This window comes from Herpailurus yagouaroundi, unplaced genomic scaffold, assembly GCF_014898765.1.
Source record: "Herpailurus yagouaroundi ecotype Mexico unplaced genomic scaffold, PumYag 530, whole genome shotgun sequence".
In the NCBI taxonomy this organism is placed as follows: domain Eukaryota; kingdom Metazoa; phylum Chordata; class Mammalia; order Carnivora; family Felidae; genus Herpailurus; species Herpailurus yagouaroundi.
Window position 1 is genome coordinate 3,285,222 of NW_024412747.1, and position 17,898 is coordinate 3,303,119.

At 44.8% G+C, this 17,898-nt stretch overlaps 1 protein-coding gene across 7 annotated transcripts in view; it reads right to left on the reverse strand.

Moving 5' to 3' along the window:
* Positions 1–4,839: 4,839 nt before the first annotated feature.
* EDARADD (EDAR associated via death domain) overlaps positions 4,840–17,898 on the reverse strand; it is a 97,574-nt gene continuing 84,515 nt past the window's right edge. For 5 of the 7 annotated variants that reach the window (XM_040465009.1, XM_040465008.1, XM_040465010.1 and 2 more), the window contains 2 exons: positions 17,206–17,223; positions 4,840–5,587 (listed from right to left, as the gene is read on the reverse strand). In XM_040465009.1, the coding sequence (XP_040320943.1) occupies positions 5,205–5,587; positions 17,206–17,223 (401 nt within the window). In that variant the 3' untranslated portion in view covers positions 4,840–5,204. The remainder of the gene's footprint in view (positions 5,588–17,205; positions 17,224–17,898) is intronic. The other 2 variants (XM_040465004.1, XM_040465007.1) reach the window with 1 other exon arrangement.

The following is a 17,898-nucleotide window of genomic DNA, read 5'->3' on the forward strand; positions in this document are numbered from 1 at the left end:
ACCCCACGAACTGTGAGATCATGATCTGAGCCACTGTGAGATCATGATCTGAGCCGAAATCAAGAGTCGGAAGATCAACCAACTGAGCCACCCAGGGACCCCAACACAGGCGTCTCTAGACCCCGAAGAAGCAAGACTTGCTCTCATCCATTTACACCCAAGTGTACAGGGCTCGGAAGTGGAGTGTGAATTCGCAAGCAGGAAATCATGCAACAAACTGGGTGAACGTTTCTCCTCACTTCTTGGGGCGGATGTAGTCATACATGTTTCGGTTACAATGTTTCGGAGGGAACAATTTTTTAACACTAGTAGGCCCAGAGTGTCATTACATACGGAAGATGATTCAACAAACTGCATCTGCATGTGCAAGGGAGAAAGGAAGCAGACATTAGCTCACAGCTGGGAGGGAGAAGGCCATGGGCACAGCGAGGAAATCGGACTTGAGAAATGAGGGACTAGCTCTAAAATGAGCAACACAAAGAGCAGAGACACGGCCCCAAAGGAGAGGAAGATTGTATTGTATTTATTTTTTAATATATATTTTTAATGTTTATTTATTTTTGAGGGAGAGAAAGATAGAGCATGAGCAGGGGAGGGGCAGAGAGAGGGGGAGACACAGAATCCAAAGCAGGAGCCAGGCTCCGAGCTGTCAGCACAGAGCCCGACACGGGGCCTGAACTCACAAACTGTGAGATCATGACCTGAGCCAAAATCTGATGCTTAACTGACTGAGCCACCCAGGCACTCTGAGAGGAAGATTTTAGAACAGGAAGGGCAGAAGCAGAAAATATTATAAGGAGGATGGTCTTGGGTCAAGACTAAATGAAACATTTATTGATTTAAGAAAGAAAGAAAATCTGCTAGACCTTAGTTATTAATATTGTATTTAAAAGGATCTATTTTTTATACTATAAATTATAAAGGACCCACAAATAGCTAACTGTAAATCTACATGGAGGAAAGGTCTTACTGACAATTCCCAGACCGTGGAACTGTTATTAGAACAGACTGGTCACATACGGGACCTGAATGACAGGGCTATGTGACAATGGACATCTTCGGGCCACTGGACCCTCATCTCAAATATGCTGGCCTCATTCTGCTTATGTCAATTTGTAAAGTAACTGCACTCTTCCTATCTTTTATTGGGGGCTACGTATAAGGGTTCTAACATAACACCAATAATGAATAACAAGGTTGGTTCTAGGCTGTTCTGAGGAAGGCAGCCAAACCAGAAAGGATGTGTGTGCAGATTCTATGCTCCAGCAGAGGGCAGTCCCACACAAAAATCACTCTCCAGGAAAAACTGACGTCTGTTACTGCAAATTTCCCATGTTACTGAGTAAATGTTATTCAGCGTCACCACAATGGGCGACTTGTCCATACGGGGTATCCTGAAATATCGGTGGGCAATCCTGGCAAACAACTGAAGCCCTAACCATTTTAAATCTTAAAAATTTTAAGGAAAGCGTGCCTATGTGAGCCTCCTTTTCCACAAGCCTTCCTCTGGGTCTGTGTGTCTCGGGCGTGTGTGGTGTTTACCGTGACTTTGCCTCCCTCTCTCTCATGTGGTGATTTTCTACGCAAGCAAATAAAATTGGTTCGTAACATAAAGCCTCGCTCCGTAACACTATCGGAAGACCATCTCCTGGAACTTAGCTAAAGTGATTTCATCTTCCCAGTAGCAAAAGGACCTTATTATAAGCAGTTTCGTTTCTAACGCGGTCAACGTAACCTAGATCCTTAGGAGCAGCATGAGAAAAACTCTCAGGTGTAATGAACCTGCGTTTTAAGTTATTTGATCAATTAATCAGAAAGCGTTTTCCTTCTTTTCCACTCTCTCTTTTGTGGAGTCTCGGCATATTTATGCTGTTCTATTTATTTGCTGAAAATTAACTTGAAAAATTTTTTGGCTTATTAGGCAGTGGAGTTTGATATGTCTGTATGGAAGAGAGAGAAAAGCTGTCCTACCTTTAATCAAAGTCTAGGGGCTGAATGAACTTGACTTGAAAAAAACCTTTTAGTTAAATTTCTCTCTGCTAATATCATACTTCTAATAACTAAAACTTTTCGTGAACTCAAATGCCACCTGATACAGATGTTGAGGATGGGCAAATCACGGTAAATTCAAATTCAAACAGCACGTGTCCATCAACTCCCCCGCACACAAAAATCCTGTCCACCCCTAGCACTGCCCCCATGCAGTTACAAACAGGAATTTTAAGCCTTCGTAGCCAGTGGTGGAAGTTACTAGCAATCAGGACTTTGGACATAATGATGCCAAAAGGAGAGATAAGGGCGTGATACCCTGTGCTCACACTGTTTTCCTGGAAGTCCTGACTTTGACCGTAAAGGAACACACTCAGCCCTGCCCACACCTGAATCACCTAAATTCCGTCTTAACATTTTTTAAATAAATGTGTGTCAAATTAACGTTTTCCCTATTTTTAAATGTTTATTTACAATCTCATTTTTGACAGAGAGTGAAAGAGAGATAGTGAGCACAAGCGGGAGAGGGGCAAAGAGAGGGAGACACAGAATCGGAAGCAGGCTCGCAGCTCTGAGCTGTCAGCCCAGAGCCTGACACGGGGCTCCAACTCACTAGCCATAACATCCTGACCTGAGCCAAGGTTGGACGCTTAACCGACTGAGCCACCCAGGTGCCCGTTAATGTTTCTGATCCAACTCACAGGTAAACTCAGCTGACATTTACAAACAACAGCCATGTTCAAGATACGATGATGAGTTCAAAGTCTGTTTTGAGATGGAGATTCTGAGTTTGGCATAGGTGGATTTGAGAAACTTAACAGAAGACCATGGGGGAGGGGAAGGGGGAAGAAAAGTTACAGAGAGGGAGGGAGGCAAACCATAAGAGACTCTTGGATACTGAGAACAAACTGGGGGTTGATGGGGGGTGGGGGAGAGGGGAAAGTGGGTGATGGGCATTGAGGAGGGCACCTGCTGGGATGAGCACTGGGTGTTGTATGGAAACCAATTTGTCAATAAATTATATTTTAAAAAAAAGAAATTTTGAGTTTGAAATCGGAATCATGTCCAAAAGTAGTGCCAACAGGGACCATTCCCAAGCCAGCTTACGAAAAACTTTTAATTCAGAAATTTGTGAGATACAGAACTGACGGTTCTCAAGAACCTAATCACCACGTGTAACAAGTGTTTTCATGGGAAAAATTTTCACCATTCTCCAGATTTAACATCTGGGACATCAGCAGCTTAAATTTTTTTAAATGTTTGTTCATTTTTGAGAGAGTGAGAGAAAGAGAGAGAACCGGCACGGAGGGGCAGAGGCGGGGTGGACAGAAGATCCAAAAGCAGGCTCCGTGCTGACAGCAGTGAGCCCGATGTGGGGCTCGAACTCATGAATCATGAGATCCTGACCTGAGCCAACAGATGCTCAACCGACTGAGCCACCCAGGCGGCCCAAACTTGAATTTTTTTGTGAAATTTGCAGCTGTGACCCTACTGAATGGAAATTTAGAAGGCCACGTCCCCCAGCTACTGCTCCAAGCCACCGAGGGTGGTATGTGATGTGCCACGGGTTTCAATAAAGCGGAGTATCCACTGAGCTGGGAACTGGGGGGGGCGGGGGGGTGTGTGACGGGGAAGACCAGGGAAGATGGAGGGAGGGCGCCTTGGTGGGGGTGTTGTTATTCCAATCCTCTCCTCCACCAGGTTGCCCTGTCTTCTGGCGCTGTACCTCTCTCTTGTGTCACCGGGGGTGGAGGGAGTCTCTGGGAATAAAGGAACCTTCCCATCCTCCCACTGTGGGAACGATGGCTGGGGTTGGGGGTGGAGGACCACCTGCTCTTTTCTGTCTCCATTTGGAGACAGTGGAGACCTAGAGGGGGGAGGGGGGAGGGGGAAGATGGCAGGAGGGAAAGGGCTTTTTCCTCCCGTCTTTCCAGCAGCAAACCCTTCCATCAACCACACTTCACCTCCCCCTAAAACCATCTAAGAACATCAGATATTCTTTGGAACCAATTTTTCATTCGGTTTGAAATCTTTTAAAAGTTGGATTTTAATGCCAATCTCCTGCCCCAGCGTCAGCGTGAAAGATTCCCCATTCTTGGCTAAACCTCTGTGTAGTGTTTGTTCGTGACCCTGTATCCAGCTGGGACAGTAGGTACTAGAAGTGGTTACATTCCAACGTTGGGCCTGGTGAGTTTTGTTTCTTAACGAAGCTTGATCTCATGGGTGAAAACACTCAGCCTTACACAAAAGATGGAAAAGTACATATTAAGTTAATTTTTAAAAAGTCTTGGGTAACAAAGGGCATTCTGTGTACTCTCTTTGTGAAACACTTTCCTAAGGTCCTTATTCTCCCTCCTGATTCCTGACTCTTTCCTCCCCAAACCACTATTTTTTATTTCTTGCAAAAATACTTGAGCAGATGACACCTTTGACAGTGCATGGATGACAAAAGCATTTGAATAAAAAAGATGGCACGTGTGGTCTGAAGGCATGGCCCCATAATACCAATATCCTGCTACTTCACCTAAGTACAGTAAAACCTTGGATTGTGAGTAACTCGTTCTGCTAGTGTACTGCAAGACGAGCAAACGCTTCTAATAAATTTTAACTCGATAAACGAGCGATGTCTTGCCATACGAGTCGTACGTGACGCTGAATGTCACATGGTCACAACTGAGCCAATGGTTCTTGAAATTCGCTTTGACAGACAAGTGCTTTGGATTACAAGCATGTTTCTGGCACGAATTATACTCGCAAACCAAGGTTTTAATGTCCCTTATGTTTCTTCTAAGCTGTGGGCGCCCCGTCCAGCATGAAGGATCCTATGGATGATGATCAACTGGGGCCATCAACAATCTTAGTTCTTATTTCAATCTTCCACAGTATTTAAGGGAGAGGATAATTTTATTTTCATCATGGCATGAGTCCATTCTGATTGTAGTCTTTGGCCCTGGTCCCTATGTGAGTCTACAAAGTATTTTTCCCAATTCCAGGTTCAAATGTTAAATTAAAACAGATGTGCAAAACTAAACAAACAAAAATCCACCACCAAAACACAACCTACCCCTCCAAAAAAAACCCCACCAGCTTTGGGGAAAACCAATGTCCACTGTCATGTGTCCTCATCCTAAACCCTTAAGAAAGAACAGATCCACATTCCTCCTTAACCTGTGGCTGTTTCAATGTCCAAAGAGGCCAGCGGGAAGCGGAGAGGTCTAGAAGTTCCTGGGGTGGTCTCCACGCCCCCTCTTGGGCCACTCCTCATCCACCCACCTGTGCAGGACCTTCTCCACGTCGGCCCTGTGGTAGAGCCTGCAGAGCTCCATCAGCTGGCCCACCGGCCTCTGACTGTTCCGGAGCAAGAACTCCAAGGTGGGGCTCTGAGGCCTCTGCTCCAGGAAACACAGTTCGTCATAGGGCATGCCCCATTTGCTTGCAAAATTCCTCCAGTTTTTTACTGTCGGGTGATACGGATCCAGCTTTATCCTGATGACGTCTAGTAAGTCCTGATCATTGAGTAAGTCACTTATGGTGGGGGCCCGGAGCGAGCAGGCGGGACAAATGCAGTCCTCCTTGCAGGACTCGCCTCCGCTTATATCTGCAGAAACAAACAACACGGTCCCCACGTCAGCAAGGCAGCGAGCGCACGCGTCCATCTCCTCGGTCCTTTATTCTCCTGCTCGAATGCCTGCTCGAACAGCACTGGTGTAGATACCACACACTGTATCTTACAGAGGGATGTTTCAGAATACTCATTTCTGTAGACCCCCACAACAAATGGGTTTAAAAAAAATTTTTTTTTAATGTTTATTTCTGAGAGAGAGAGAGACAGAGTATAAGCAGGGGAGGGGCAGAGAGAGGGAGGGAGACACAAAATCTAAAGCAGGATCCAGGCTCTGAGCTGTCAGTGCAGAGCCCGACACAGGGCTCAAACCCACGAACCCCGAGATCATTACCTGAGCCGAAGTCAGACGCTTAACTGACTGAGCCACCCAGGCGCCCCAACAAATGTGGTGTTCTTGACAACCAAGGGTGGGTTGCTTTGCCGGATGCACTAGTAAGATTTTATACAGTCGATTTCCCTTTCTTTTGGAGACTCCCTGTGTCTTACATTGTGCATTTGTGACAGTGTGGACCAAAATCTGGGATCCGAGGAGCAAGGCTCTCTCTGTAGGCAGGTCACCAGCGGGAGTCAGACTCTGTCCCGTGAGTAAACCAGCCCATACTTGCCTGTACCTCAACCCTTACCCTTTCCAAGCTACAAGTCAGCCCTGACAGCTCTTTAATGCCAAACACACAGCACATGAGGGTATAAAGGATTGTGCAATGTTTTAAAAGGCCTTTAAACACACACACACACACACACACACACCACTGAAAACTGGAATATCCACCCCATATGCATATTTGAAACGGAGTGATAATTGATAATGCCAGAAAACGTACTTTTCAGATTTACGGCCACCTTATCATCGCTTTGCCTTTATCTGTGTTTTCTTCACCCACGGGGCTGCCTTTGAAGCGGAGCCAACAGCCTGAGGTGTGCACAGGGGGCTGGATGAACAGGAGGCTTTTGAGCTGAGCCTCACCAAGAAGGGCACAGCCCCAGCCCAGAGGAAGGGCAACATTCTTCCATCAGTCATCTTTAGCTCACTTTAATACTAGGAAGCATGTTAGGAGGGGGAGGAAGGGGTAGAGAAGTCCTTTACAATAAAGTCGCAAGTGGGTTTGCACAACATGGTAACCTAAGTGACTTAAATTCTACATCAGCACTAGGTCTCCTGGCTCCTTCTGCCTAGGGATTTTCACTTTTTTTTTTTTTTTAATGCTTATTTATTTTTGAGAGAAGAGAGAGAGCGAGCGAGCAGGGGAGGGGCAGAGACAGAGAGGGAGACACAGAATCTGAAGCAGGCTCCCAGCACCGTGCTGTCGGCACAGAGCCCGATGCGGGGCTTGAACTCACAGACCCTGAGATCGTGACCTGAGCTGAAGTTGACACTTAACCAACTAAGCTCCTCAGGCGCCCCACGGATTTTAATAGCTACGCTATGCTAGAGATCTCTAGCTTGGAAAATTCTGGGAGGTTATAATGACCTTTACTACACTGAGCCCTGGACTTCCCGATTTAGGAAAGTAAGGAATTTGGAAAAAAGGGCGTCACTTTGGTGATCGTTGGGAACGATCTGGTGGCAAATACAAATGACAACAAGGACCGTGAAGATTACGCTCATGCTCTTTGACCTGTTAACATAACTTCTGGGAATAAGAGATAATCTACACTATGTATGACAATTTTTAATTACAGTCTTATCCTTATTATCCACTGTTTAAACAAATGTCAAAGAGAAGGGGCTCGTGAAACAAATTGTTGTACAACTTGACGGAATATTAGTTAAGTAACTATGAACACTGTGTAGCAACCCAGAGAATGCTTGTGCTATAATGTTAAATGAAAAATGCAAGATGCAAGATGTAAGATGTGTGTGTACTCTATGTTAGAACTATGTGAAAACTCTATGTTACTATTACTCTGGAAGGAAATGTACAAGAATAGTAACAGTCATTATCTTAATTCGGTAGGATTACGCTTCTGTTTTCCAAACTTTCTCCAGCGGTTGTGTTGTTTCTGTGATAACCAGCACAGCGTATCACATGAACATGCAGGTCCCCACTTGACTTTGAAGGTCACCTGGACCCCTCCTGCTGCTTCTAATGCCCCCCTTCACCCTGGCCCCCCCTTAGATATGGCTGCCTCCCTTCACCCTAGCCCCTCCTTAGATACGGCTGCTTCTGGAACTGATCCCAATGCTCCTTTGTCCCTTTGGACACTGTATATGGCACGGCAGGCTGCATCCTCCCGGAAGGTTCCTTCTGACAGCGCTGGCCCAACACCCCCATGTCCCCGCTGCATCCTTTCCCCTGGCGTCTGACACGCTGAGATCTCCGCCTGTCTCACTGCTGAGTCCTTGAGAGTGACAAGAAGGTGCTCTGGTACTGTTCTTAGCACTAAGCTCTCCCCGTCCACACTCCCTCCCTTCGGTCCCCTCCCCCACCCCCAACACCCCCCACCGGGCGCTCCCGCTGTAATGGAAGGCCCCTTCTTTTTGCATCTGCCGACCCAGCATAGCCCTTAGCATACAGCAAACGCTTAAGCACTGTTTGCTGAGTGAGTGAATGCATGAGTGCATAACTGCTCTTTTGCACCCCAGAACTGACCACTGGAAAGCCCCTCTTGATGTCTAGATGAATCTCCAACTCAGGGCAGACGATACAGTAACTCCCCCCCAACCCCATGCACCAAAAGGACTCTGCCTCCCCTATTTACACTGGCAGTTTCCTGGTGTCCTTGCAGACTTTTTCATTGTATCCAACCAGTTACCACGTCCCAGCCTCTACTGGAAACTCTCCATGCTACAATTCCTGTCTTATTTCCTTTTTAAAAAATTTTTGTTTAATGTTTATTTTTGAGAAAGAGAGAGAGAGAGAAAGAGAGAGACAGAGCGCAAGCAGGGGAGGGGCAGAGAGAGAGGGAGACAGAATCTGAAGCAGGCTCCAGGCTCCGAGCTGTCAAAACAGAGTCCGACGTGGGGCTCAAACTCACGAATTGTGAGATCATGACCTGAGCCGAAATGGGACGCTTAACCAACTGAGCCACCCAGGTGCCCCTTATTTCCCATGACTTCCTTAAATATAACCTGTGCTCTAGACAAGCTGGACTGCTCTGTTCCCTGAACTTCATCCGTCCTATAAAACCTACCTCAGATTAATTAAAAGAAAGACTAACATCAATTTGGTGTAGAAAATTTGGAAATTGTATACCATTATAGGTTTTGTATAAACTACTCACCATTTAGGGTTTTCACACATTCTCATGACAATGAGGAACAATTTGATGCAGACCTTTGCATATATACTTTTGGCCACATCTTTATTCACCTTCCTAGTAATGGGATTATTAGGCTCAAAAGTATGAGCATTCCACAGCTGACAATGCATGAGCCCAAAACTGCTTTCCAGAAATAACGGTGGTTACCAATTTATACTCCAATCAGGGAACAGCGATGGGGTTCATCTCACTTGACCTTTGTCAGCACCAAGTAAAAAAAAAAAAAATGTTTGTCAATTTCTTTTTTTTCTTTTAATGTTTATTTCTCAGAGAGACACACAGAGTACAGGTGGGGGAGGGGCAAGAGAGAGGGAGACATAGAATCTGAAACAGACTCCAGGCTCTGAGCTGTCAGCACAGAGCCCGACGTGGGGCTCGAACTCACGGACCATGAGATCATGACCCGAGCCGAAGTCCCACGGGTAACCATGTTTGTCAATTTCATAGGTGGAAAAGTTATAGCTCATATTTTGTTACCTTCATGTCTTTCCTGGTGTTTTCTCTCTGATCAATTTTCTCTCTTCTCTCCCTCTGTTTAACTTCTCTCTCTCTGCTCAACCCTCAGCCACCTTACAGACCCCACGTGATTCACCCATTGCATGAAATCTCCCCAGCCAACGCCCAGAACACTGCCTCACAGAATCCCATCACTTTGTCTGTATCTCCTGACTCCGCCTTCCAGTGAGATGTTCTGTATGGTTTTCTGGCTCCTCATTCATTACACCTTAAATGGCCCAAGACCAGATCCAGATCTTTCTGCAATGTGTTCCACATCTTAGAGTTTAAAAATGTTGCATTACATTTCCATGTATGGAACTAATCTTCAGCCACATTAATAATGATGTATTAGGAAGTAAAGCTTTAGCACGATGGGACAGAAGTTTATTTAAAAAACGAACTTGGTAATGGTAAAGGTGATTTCTCACTAAAAGAGGTATAAGGGAAATTTTGCAATTTTCTTTGCTCTTATTTAAAGATAGGGTCATGGGGCGCCTGGGTGGCTCAGTTGGTTGGGTGTCTGACTTTGGCTCAGGTCATGATCTCATGGTGAGTTTGATCCCCGCGTGGGGCTCTGTGCTCAGAGCCTGGAGCCTGCTTCGGATTCTGTTTCCCTCTCTCTCTCTGCCCCTCCCCCAATCACGAGCGTGCTCTCTCTCTCTCTCTCCCCCTCTCAAAATAAGTATACATTAAAAATAAATAAATAAATAAAACTTAAAAAAAATAAAGGTACAGTCAAATGCACAATATTCTGTCAAATGGCAAGGAAAGCAGGTTACTAAAGAGTATGCCTAGGGGCACCTGGGTGGCTGGGTCAGTTAAGCATCTGACTTCAGCTCAGGTCATGATCTCAGGGTCCGTGAGTTCGAGCCCCGCGTTGGGTTCCGTGTTGACAGCTTGGAGCCTGGAGCCTGCTTCGGATTCTCTGTCTCCCTCTCTCTCTGCCCCTCTACCACTTGTGCTTTGCCTGTCTCTCTCTCTCAAAAATAAATAAACATTAAAAAAAAAAGAGTATGCCTAATTCCATTTTTATAAAAAACAAATGGTATAGTCATTCATATCCACGTAAAGCATATATTATATACATATTCACAGGCACAGAAAAAGTCTGGAAGTATGTATAACACACACGTTAACAATGGATATTTCCTAATTTTTTTATATGATTGTGTTTCTTTGGATACTTTAAAAAATATAGTTGTTAAATGTTTATTTATTTTGAGACAGAGTGAGAGCAAGCAGGGGAGGAGCACACACAGAGAGAGAGAGAGAGAGAGAGAGAGAGAGAGAGAGAAATCCGAAGCAGGCCTCAGGCTCAGCATGGAGCCTGATGTGGGGCTCGATCTCATGAACCTTGAGATGATGACCAGAGCTGAAATCAAGAGTCGGATGTTCAACGACTGAGTCACCCAGGTGCTCCGACTTTAAAAATATTTTTAAATGTCACAGAAAAATAAAGGAGGATCTGTATCTCAAAGTCCAGAATTAAATGTATTGATGTTCGAAGGTCCTCCCCAGCATCTCCTGTGTCAGATTCAGGGTTGGCAAGTTTTCTCCATTAGGAGGAAGAGAATGATAATCACTTCTCAGCCTTTTGGCTAAGGTCAAGTGAAGAAGAATAAAAATAATATAATAATAAATAATATAAAAAAGAAGAAACACATCAGTAAGGTTCCTGGGAAGCTCCTTTAAGCCTTCTAGTGTAAGAGAAGCTTTTATTCTTTGAACAATTACGCTGACCATTTATCAGTCTGTTTTACAACACATGACGTGCCAAAACCCTATCGATGTTTCCTTTTGTATCTCTCATGACACAAATCACAAACCACTCGCTGAACTGAAATCTACCCGAACTGGCAACGGTAGCGAATGTGAAGCTGCCGTTTGGAATCATAAACTATAATTAGCTCTCTGGCAGACCGAAGTGGAGGAACATGTTTTGTTTTGTATCCAACACATTTTGTCCTGCCCTGCTTTAAACACCTATCATGTAATAGTGCACATAAAACGCTAGACTGGGTGATGCCTTGGGGGAGAAACAATTGTGGGGGGAGAGAGTCATAGCACCGAAGAAGCTTTCATCAGAAATGGGGAAAAATGGGAATATTATTTGATGCCTCTCAAAAAACAAGCACCGGGTTGCTGTGTAGGTGAAGTTCAGAAATTGTCTGCCAGATGAATGAATGAATGAGAACTATACTTTCTCCCCAGGAGACAAGGCAGATTTGTTCTTATTATCTGATGCATCTTATGACCTGAAGAATAATAAAGGAAAAGGAATGTTGCTTGTGTTTCTTGAGCAATAAACAGGTATCGGTGGAAAACAGTACAGAATTGGTCTTAAGATACAAGGGGATTCTAGATTTGGGGGCAGAGAGGAGAGGGCTATTTCAAAAAAGAAGTTACTTATGTATAAAAATTCACTCAGATTCTCTACTAATGAGGGTCCTCACTTGCCATATTTGGACACCTGACTTGTGTATTTTCTGCTGATGCAAAGCAAGAATGGAACACACCATTAATTTATGATGACTTCTTATTTTAGAGACCAAAACCCTGGAAAGACTTGCTCTCTGTGAGTCTAGTCTGAGTACTGGCTTAAACTCGGGGAGACTTTGTCAGAGCAAGAAACGCCAGATTTCTCAATGTCTTTTCTTCTTTCTTTTTTTTTTTTTCTTAAAGTCTATTTTGAGAGAGAACAAGCAGGGGAGGGGCAGAGAGAGGGGGAGAGACAGAATCCCAAGCAGACTCCACACCACCAGTCAGGAGCCCGACACAGGGCTCGAACTCCTGAACCATGAGATTATGACCTGAGCCGAGATCAAGAATTGGACACTGTGACCAGCTGAGACACCCAGGCTCCCCTCAGTGTCTTTTCATCGGGACAATGGTCATTCATGGAATGGCTAACATACGACCAGCCCTGCACGGAGCAGCATCTTCAAATCTCAGCCCTCCAACCTCCTAGAGCTTGACCTCTCCATGCATTTAACATCTACGGACTTCAGGTTCCTCATCTATAAAATTAAAATGATCATTTCTGTATCTCATGAGTTGAATGAGATAAATGATGTAACGGCGTTTCTGTCAGGTCTTATGTAAATGTTATTGAAAGATGTTAGATTTAACATTTTTTTAAGGATACGTAAAGAAAAAGAGTCCCCACGCAGTGTGGCCTCTGCTGCTATCTCCCAGCTCAGTTCCTTCTCTATGGCTTCTCCCTGCCCACACTTGTCCCTAGAACATGCAGCTCAGCCCTGCCCCAGGACCTTTGCACCAGCTAGCTCTTCTCCCCGGAGTCCTCCTTCCTCAGATCTTCACACGGCTGGCTCCTCCGCATTGTTCAGGTCTCTGTGCATCTTCTTAGCTAAAGCAGCACCCTCCCCTACCAGGCAAAATTCTGTTCCCCTCGTTATTTTCCTCACGGTACACCTACCACCAAATGTAATGACTGTCACTCCCAGTGCCTGTCACTCCCAGCTAGTATTAAACTCCAAGAGGAAAGAGACTTTGGTGTCTGATGTCACCACTTCGCTCCAGGCACACAGGAGGCTTTCAGTAATATTTGTTGAGTAAATCGAATGAGTGAAGACTGTGTCTTAGAGAAACACTAAAGCTCTGGGCAGAAAATTTCAGATGAACTGAAGCTTTTTTTTGTTGTTTAGTGCTGAGCACATACAAAGCAGAAGAAAGACGCCTGGTTGCTATGGAGAAAGAGCACACACTGTGTACGGCCAATCAACAACAAGAGCTTTAGAGACACCCCAGCTGACAGTCAATGCCCATCAGCACGGTGCAGGTGTGCAACTTGGACTGGTAATGAGCTTGCTAAGGCCACAGCCTCACTCTCTGACCAGGGACAGTGGGATCTACTTCCCAAGGTTATGGAGGGGATTAAATGAGATCATCCACTGAAACTTCATTCTGTGCACAGGTGAGCAACAAAGGATTAGTAGCTGGGGGTGAGGAAGCATAACCAAGAGCCTTTTTAAAAGCACTGGTTCTGGACCTTTGGCCGCAAGAAGGAACTCCTCCTGACCCACCCCCCCCACCCTCTCGGCCAAGGAGATTTACAAAATCCTGACTCTGACCAGGGATCGTCTACCGAGATCCTTAGTTAAGTGGTGTGGGGTGCAGGCAGACATGGGATAGTTAAAAGCTCCCCTGGGAATTCTAATATGCAGCCAGGGTTGAAAACCATTGCCTTAAAGACATCTGCAGGGTAAGTTCTTGGCCAGAAGGGGCTGCCAAATGACATTTTCTTTTTCTTTTTTTTTTTTTTGGAATCAATTTTATTTATTTACTTTTATTTATATATGAAATTTATTGTCAAATTGGTTTCCATACAACACCCAGTGCTCATCCCAAAAGGTGCCCTCCTCAATACCCATCACCCACCCTCTCCTCCCTCCCACCCCCCATCAACCCTCAGTTTGCTCTCAGTTCTCAACAGTCTCTTATGCTTTGGCTCTCTCCCACTCTAACCTCTTTTTTTTTTTTTTTCCTTCCCCTCCCCCATGGGTTCCTGTTAAGTTTCTCAGGAGACCCACAAACGTATGGCCAACTCATCTTTGACAAAGCAGGAAAGAACATCCAATGGAAAAAAGACAGTCTCTTTAACAAATGGTGCTGGGAGAACTGGACAGCAACATGCAGAAGGTTGAAACTAGACCACTTTCTCACACCATTCACAAAAATAAACTCAAAATGGATAAAGGACCTGAATGTGAGACAGGAAACCATCAAAACCTTAGAGGAGAAAGCAGGAAAAGACCTCTCTGACCTCAGCCGTAGCAATCTCTTACTCGACACATCCCCAAAGGCAAGGGAATTAAAAGCAAAAGTGAATTACTGGGACCTTATGAAGATAAAAAGCTTCTGCACAGCAAACAACCAACAAAACTAAAAGGCAACCAACGGAATGGGAAAAGATATTTGCAAATGACCTATCGGACAAAGGGCTAGTATCCAAAATCTATAAAGAGCTCACCAAACTCCACACCCGAAAAGCAAATAACACAGTGAAGAAATGGGTTTCACCAAATGACATTTTCGAATCAGAGCTGCTACTTTTCTTCGCGAGATAGCATGTCGGTTTGGTCGTTAAGTCTTTGAACAGATAACACTTCTCCACCCTCAAGAGTAGATGAATGGGTTTTCCTGTGGGGTGTTTTCAGTCTTCTCTCCCTGTGCTCTATCGTCTCTCTCGCACACATTTTCATACACTTTAAGGAAGAGTTCAGGATTCAAGAATGTTCACTGACGGGATAGGTCTATGTCACTTAAAACAATGGTGAGAAACAGGTCATGTCCGACGGTGCAGGGTCTAACTCCAGCTTGGGGCTGGCAAGGTTTAAAATAATGGCCAATTAACAGTTAATTATGAATTGGAACAGGACTCCAGGATCCACAAAGGTCATGATTAGTTGGGTCTAGAAAATGGCGCCAGCCAGGATTTTGGCAGTGGATCACAGACTGACTTAACGTGTCTCCCTGCAGGGGTGAGTTCCGTTTTATCTTGTACACTCTGGCTGTTCGAGAACTATTACCACACGGGTGTTTCCCTCCAGTGTGCTCAGGACCACTGCTCGCTCTTAGATCATTTATAGTAACGTTCCCCGGGGTGACTAGGTCTTGAGTTAATTCAGACAATTAAACGGGAAGCATTTTTTTATACTGGCAACTTTGCAAATAGCAAAATATTGTGATCCTGAAATAAAATAACTCTATCCCAGGGGTCTATAAACTATTCGATTTGGAGCCTGAAAATACCAACTAGGGTCAAAGCAGAGTCGAGTACTTCTGCAGTTGTGTGTGTTAAGGGTATAAATTCATGTTTTCCTATGTGTGGTTTCCAATGTGGGTGGAAAGAAATATATTTAAAATGTCAGTTTATGGCTTTGATAAATCATTGGGATGCACACACACACACACACACACACACACACACCCCATTATTCATCAGAGGTGGTTTATATGCTCTGAGCTGGAAAATGATGAACTATTTTTATCTCCAAGAAACTACCCCAAGGGCGTTTGGTGGGCGTTTGATCTCTTAACCGAAGGGAAAAACAATATAATTTCATTCTCTCTCTCTCTAAAACACCCCTTTAAGGAGACATCATGTCGGCGGCAGCACTGGGGAGTCTAACTGACAAATTGGAAGGATCTAGGCTAGCAAATCACGCTGTGCCTCAATTGTGTTATCACCCAAACTCAGAAGGTAGAGGCACTTTCAAAAGGAAACGAACCTATGTTAGGAAAGGACCTGGGTAAAAATTCAGCACAGAATTCCATGTGAATCTGGACTCAGAAGTTATGTCGTGTCAACACATTAACAAAGTGCCATTTAATGGGCCTAACTAGAAAAATAAAAAAAATAAAAGTCCTATATTACATTCGTCTCTCTGGGGACATTCGGTTCCGATCAGGCAAGTGCTGAATTATGCAAGGTGGTCAGAAAGTCATCCTCGGGAAACTGGCCAGGCGTCAAGAACAGGTACAGAAAACGCCGTGGTCCATGTGACCATGCGACAGCTACCGCTTTCTCAGAAAGGGAGGGCGAGGAGGGGTTCTGTGTGTTTTCAACCGGAGGGATACTCTCTTGATAACTGACTCGTGTTCCTTTCATGCCCCAATGTTTTCATTTCGAAAGTCTGTATGAGAACATCGAACACCTTTAAGGTTTCCTTCAGCAGGGTACACAGGCCGTCACTTGTGTTGCCGTTTCAACCCAGGCATCGCAAGGAGTATCCTCGGTCTTGGGCTCTGCCTCCTGTGGGTGTTTGCTTCCGTGTTCAACGGTTCCACAGAGGGGGCTTTGCTTTTCTAGGGGTGGCTGATTCTGCTTTGTGTTCTTTTTCTTTCCTTGATTACAAACTGTCAGCTGTCCTTTCCCACGTCTGTCTAACCCCTCCTTCTAGGACAGGGTCTTTGGCGGAGACGGACTTTGGTGGAGGGGGGTGGATGCTGGCTTTGCTCCAGATTAAGACTCTACCTGAGATACCGCTGACCCTGCGGTAGGACACTCAGCATTCAGTGTGTGCACTACCCAGGCAAGGCATCTGACCAGTAGAGGGGCAGCCCCATGTGGTGGCTGGAAATGAGCTCCCGGCAGGCCGGGGGCTTGAATCCCACTTACGACTTGTGAGACCAAGCACGAGCCACGTGACCCAGCATCGCTTCTGTAACATCCACCCAGTAAGGAAAGTAAACTCAGAGCTGTCATGTGCACTTTTTTCTAAGCACATTTTCCTAATAAGCACATTTTTAAAGTGCTTCAAACTGGGGCTGGTACACAGTAAGTGGGGAATTAGTGCATGTGACTAAAACAATAAGATAAATCTTACTTAGCTTGCTACTCTCCTTCAATGACTGAAATACAGCAAAACCTTGGTTTGAGAGCATAACTCATTCCAGAAACATGCTTATAGTCTGAAGCACTTGTATATCAAAGAAATTTCCCCATAAGAAATAATGGAAACTCTCAGGCACCTGGGTGGCTCAGTCAGTTGAGCATCCAACTTCAGCTCAGGTCATGATCTTGTGGTTCATGATTTTGAGCTCTGTGCTGGCAGCTCAGAGCCTGGAGCTTGCTTTGGATTCTGTGTCTCCCTCTTTCTCTGCCTCTTCCCCACTCATGCTCTGTCTGTCTCTCTCAAAAATAAATAAAAACATCAAAAAATGTTTTTAAAAAAGAATGGAAACTCAGATGATTCGTTCCATAATCCAAAAATATTCATACAAAAATGATTACAATACTGTAATATAATGCAAAATAATAAAGAAAATACAAACCAGAAAGAAAAATAAACAAATTAACCTGCACTTACCTTTGAAAGCCTTCGTGTCTGGTGTGTGGGAGGCAAGAGAGAGGAGGGTTATTGTGTAAGACCACTTTCACTATCACTAACAGAATCACTGCTACAGAACAGTATTAATAGACTCTTGCCATAGACTGTATTTCATGTAACTGGCAATAAGGCAGCAGAGGGAAGGGTCTCTATCTGCAGGCAGCCTGACCTAGAAGGAAGCAAAGCATTCCTAAGCTCACTCTTGTCTGGAAAAACAAAGGACTGTCCATAGGTGCTTTGAAGTGACCAAAAACACAGTAGTGCCCGTTGTGGGCACCTTCCAACATTCTGAAAGATCACTGATTTCTGCCAAACACCGTGGCCTGAGACCGAGCATCCGAGCATGGGAGATGACCATCCACAATCCCACAGACAGACAGAAAGAGAGAGAGAGAAGAACCACTGGCTCAGTTGTGATCATGTGACCCTCAGCGTCATGTACTACTTACTTGTACTACAAGTCATCGCTCGTTTATCAATTTAAAATTTATTAGAAACGTTTGCTCGTCTTGAGGAACACTCACAGAACAAATTACTCGCAATCCGAGGTTTTACTGTATCCAGATGTTTTCACCAGTTTATCCAAGAGCAAAGACATTAAGTTACTGTCTCTCATCTACTTGTTTACGAAGACAAAAACAAAAATCGAGCCAAACACCTGATTGTTCTTGC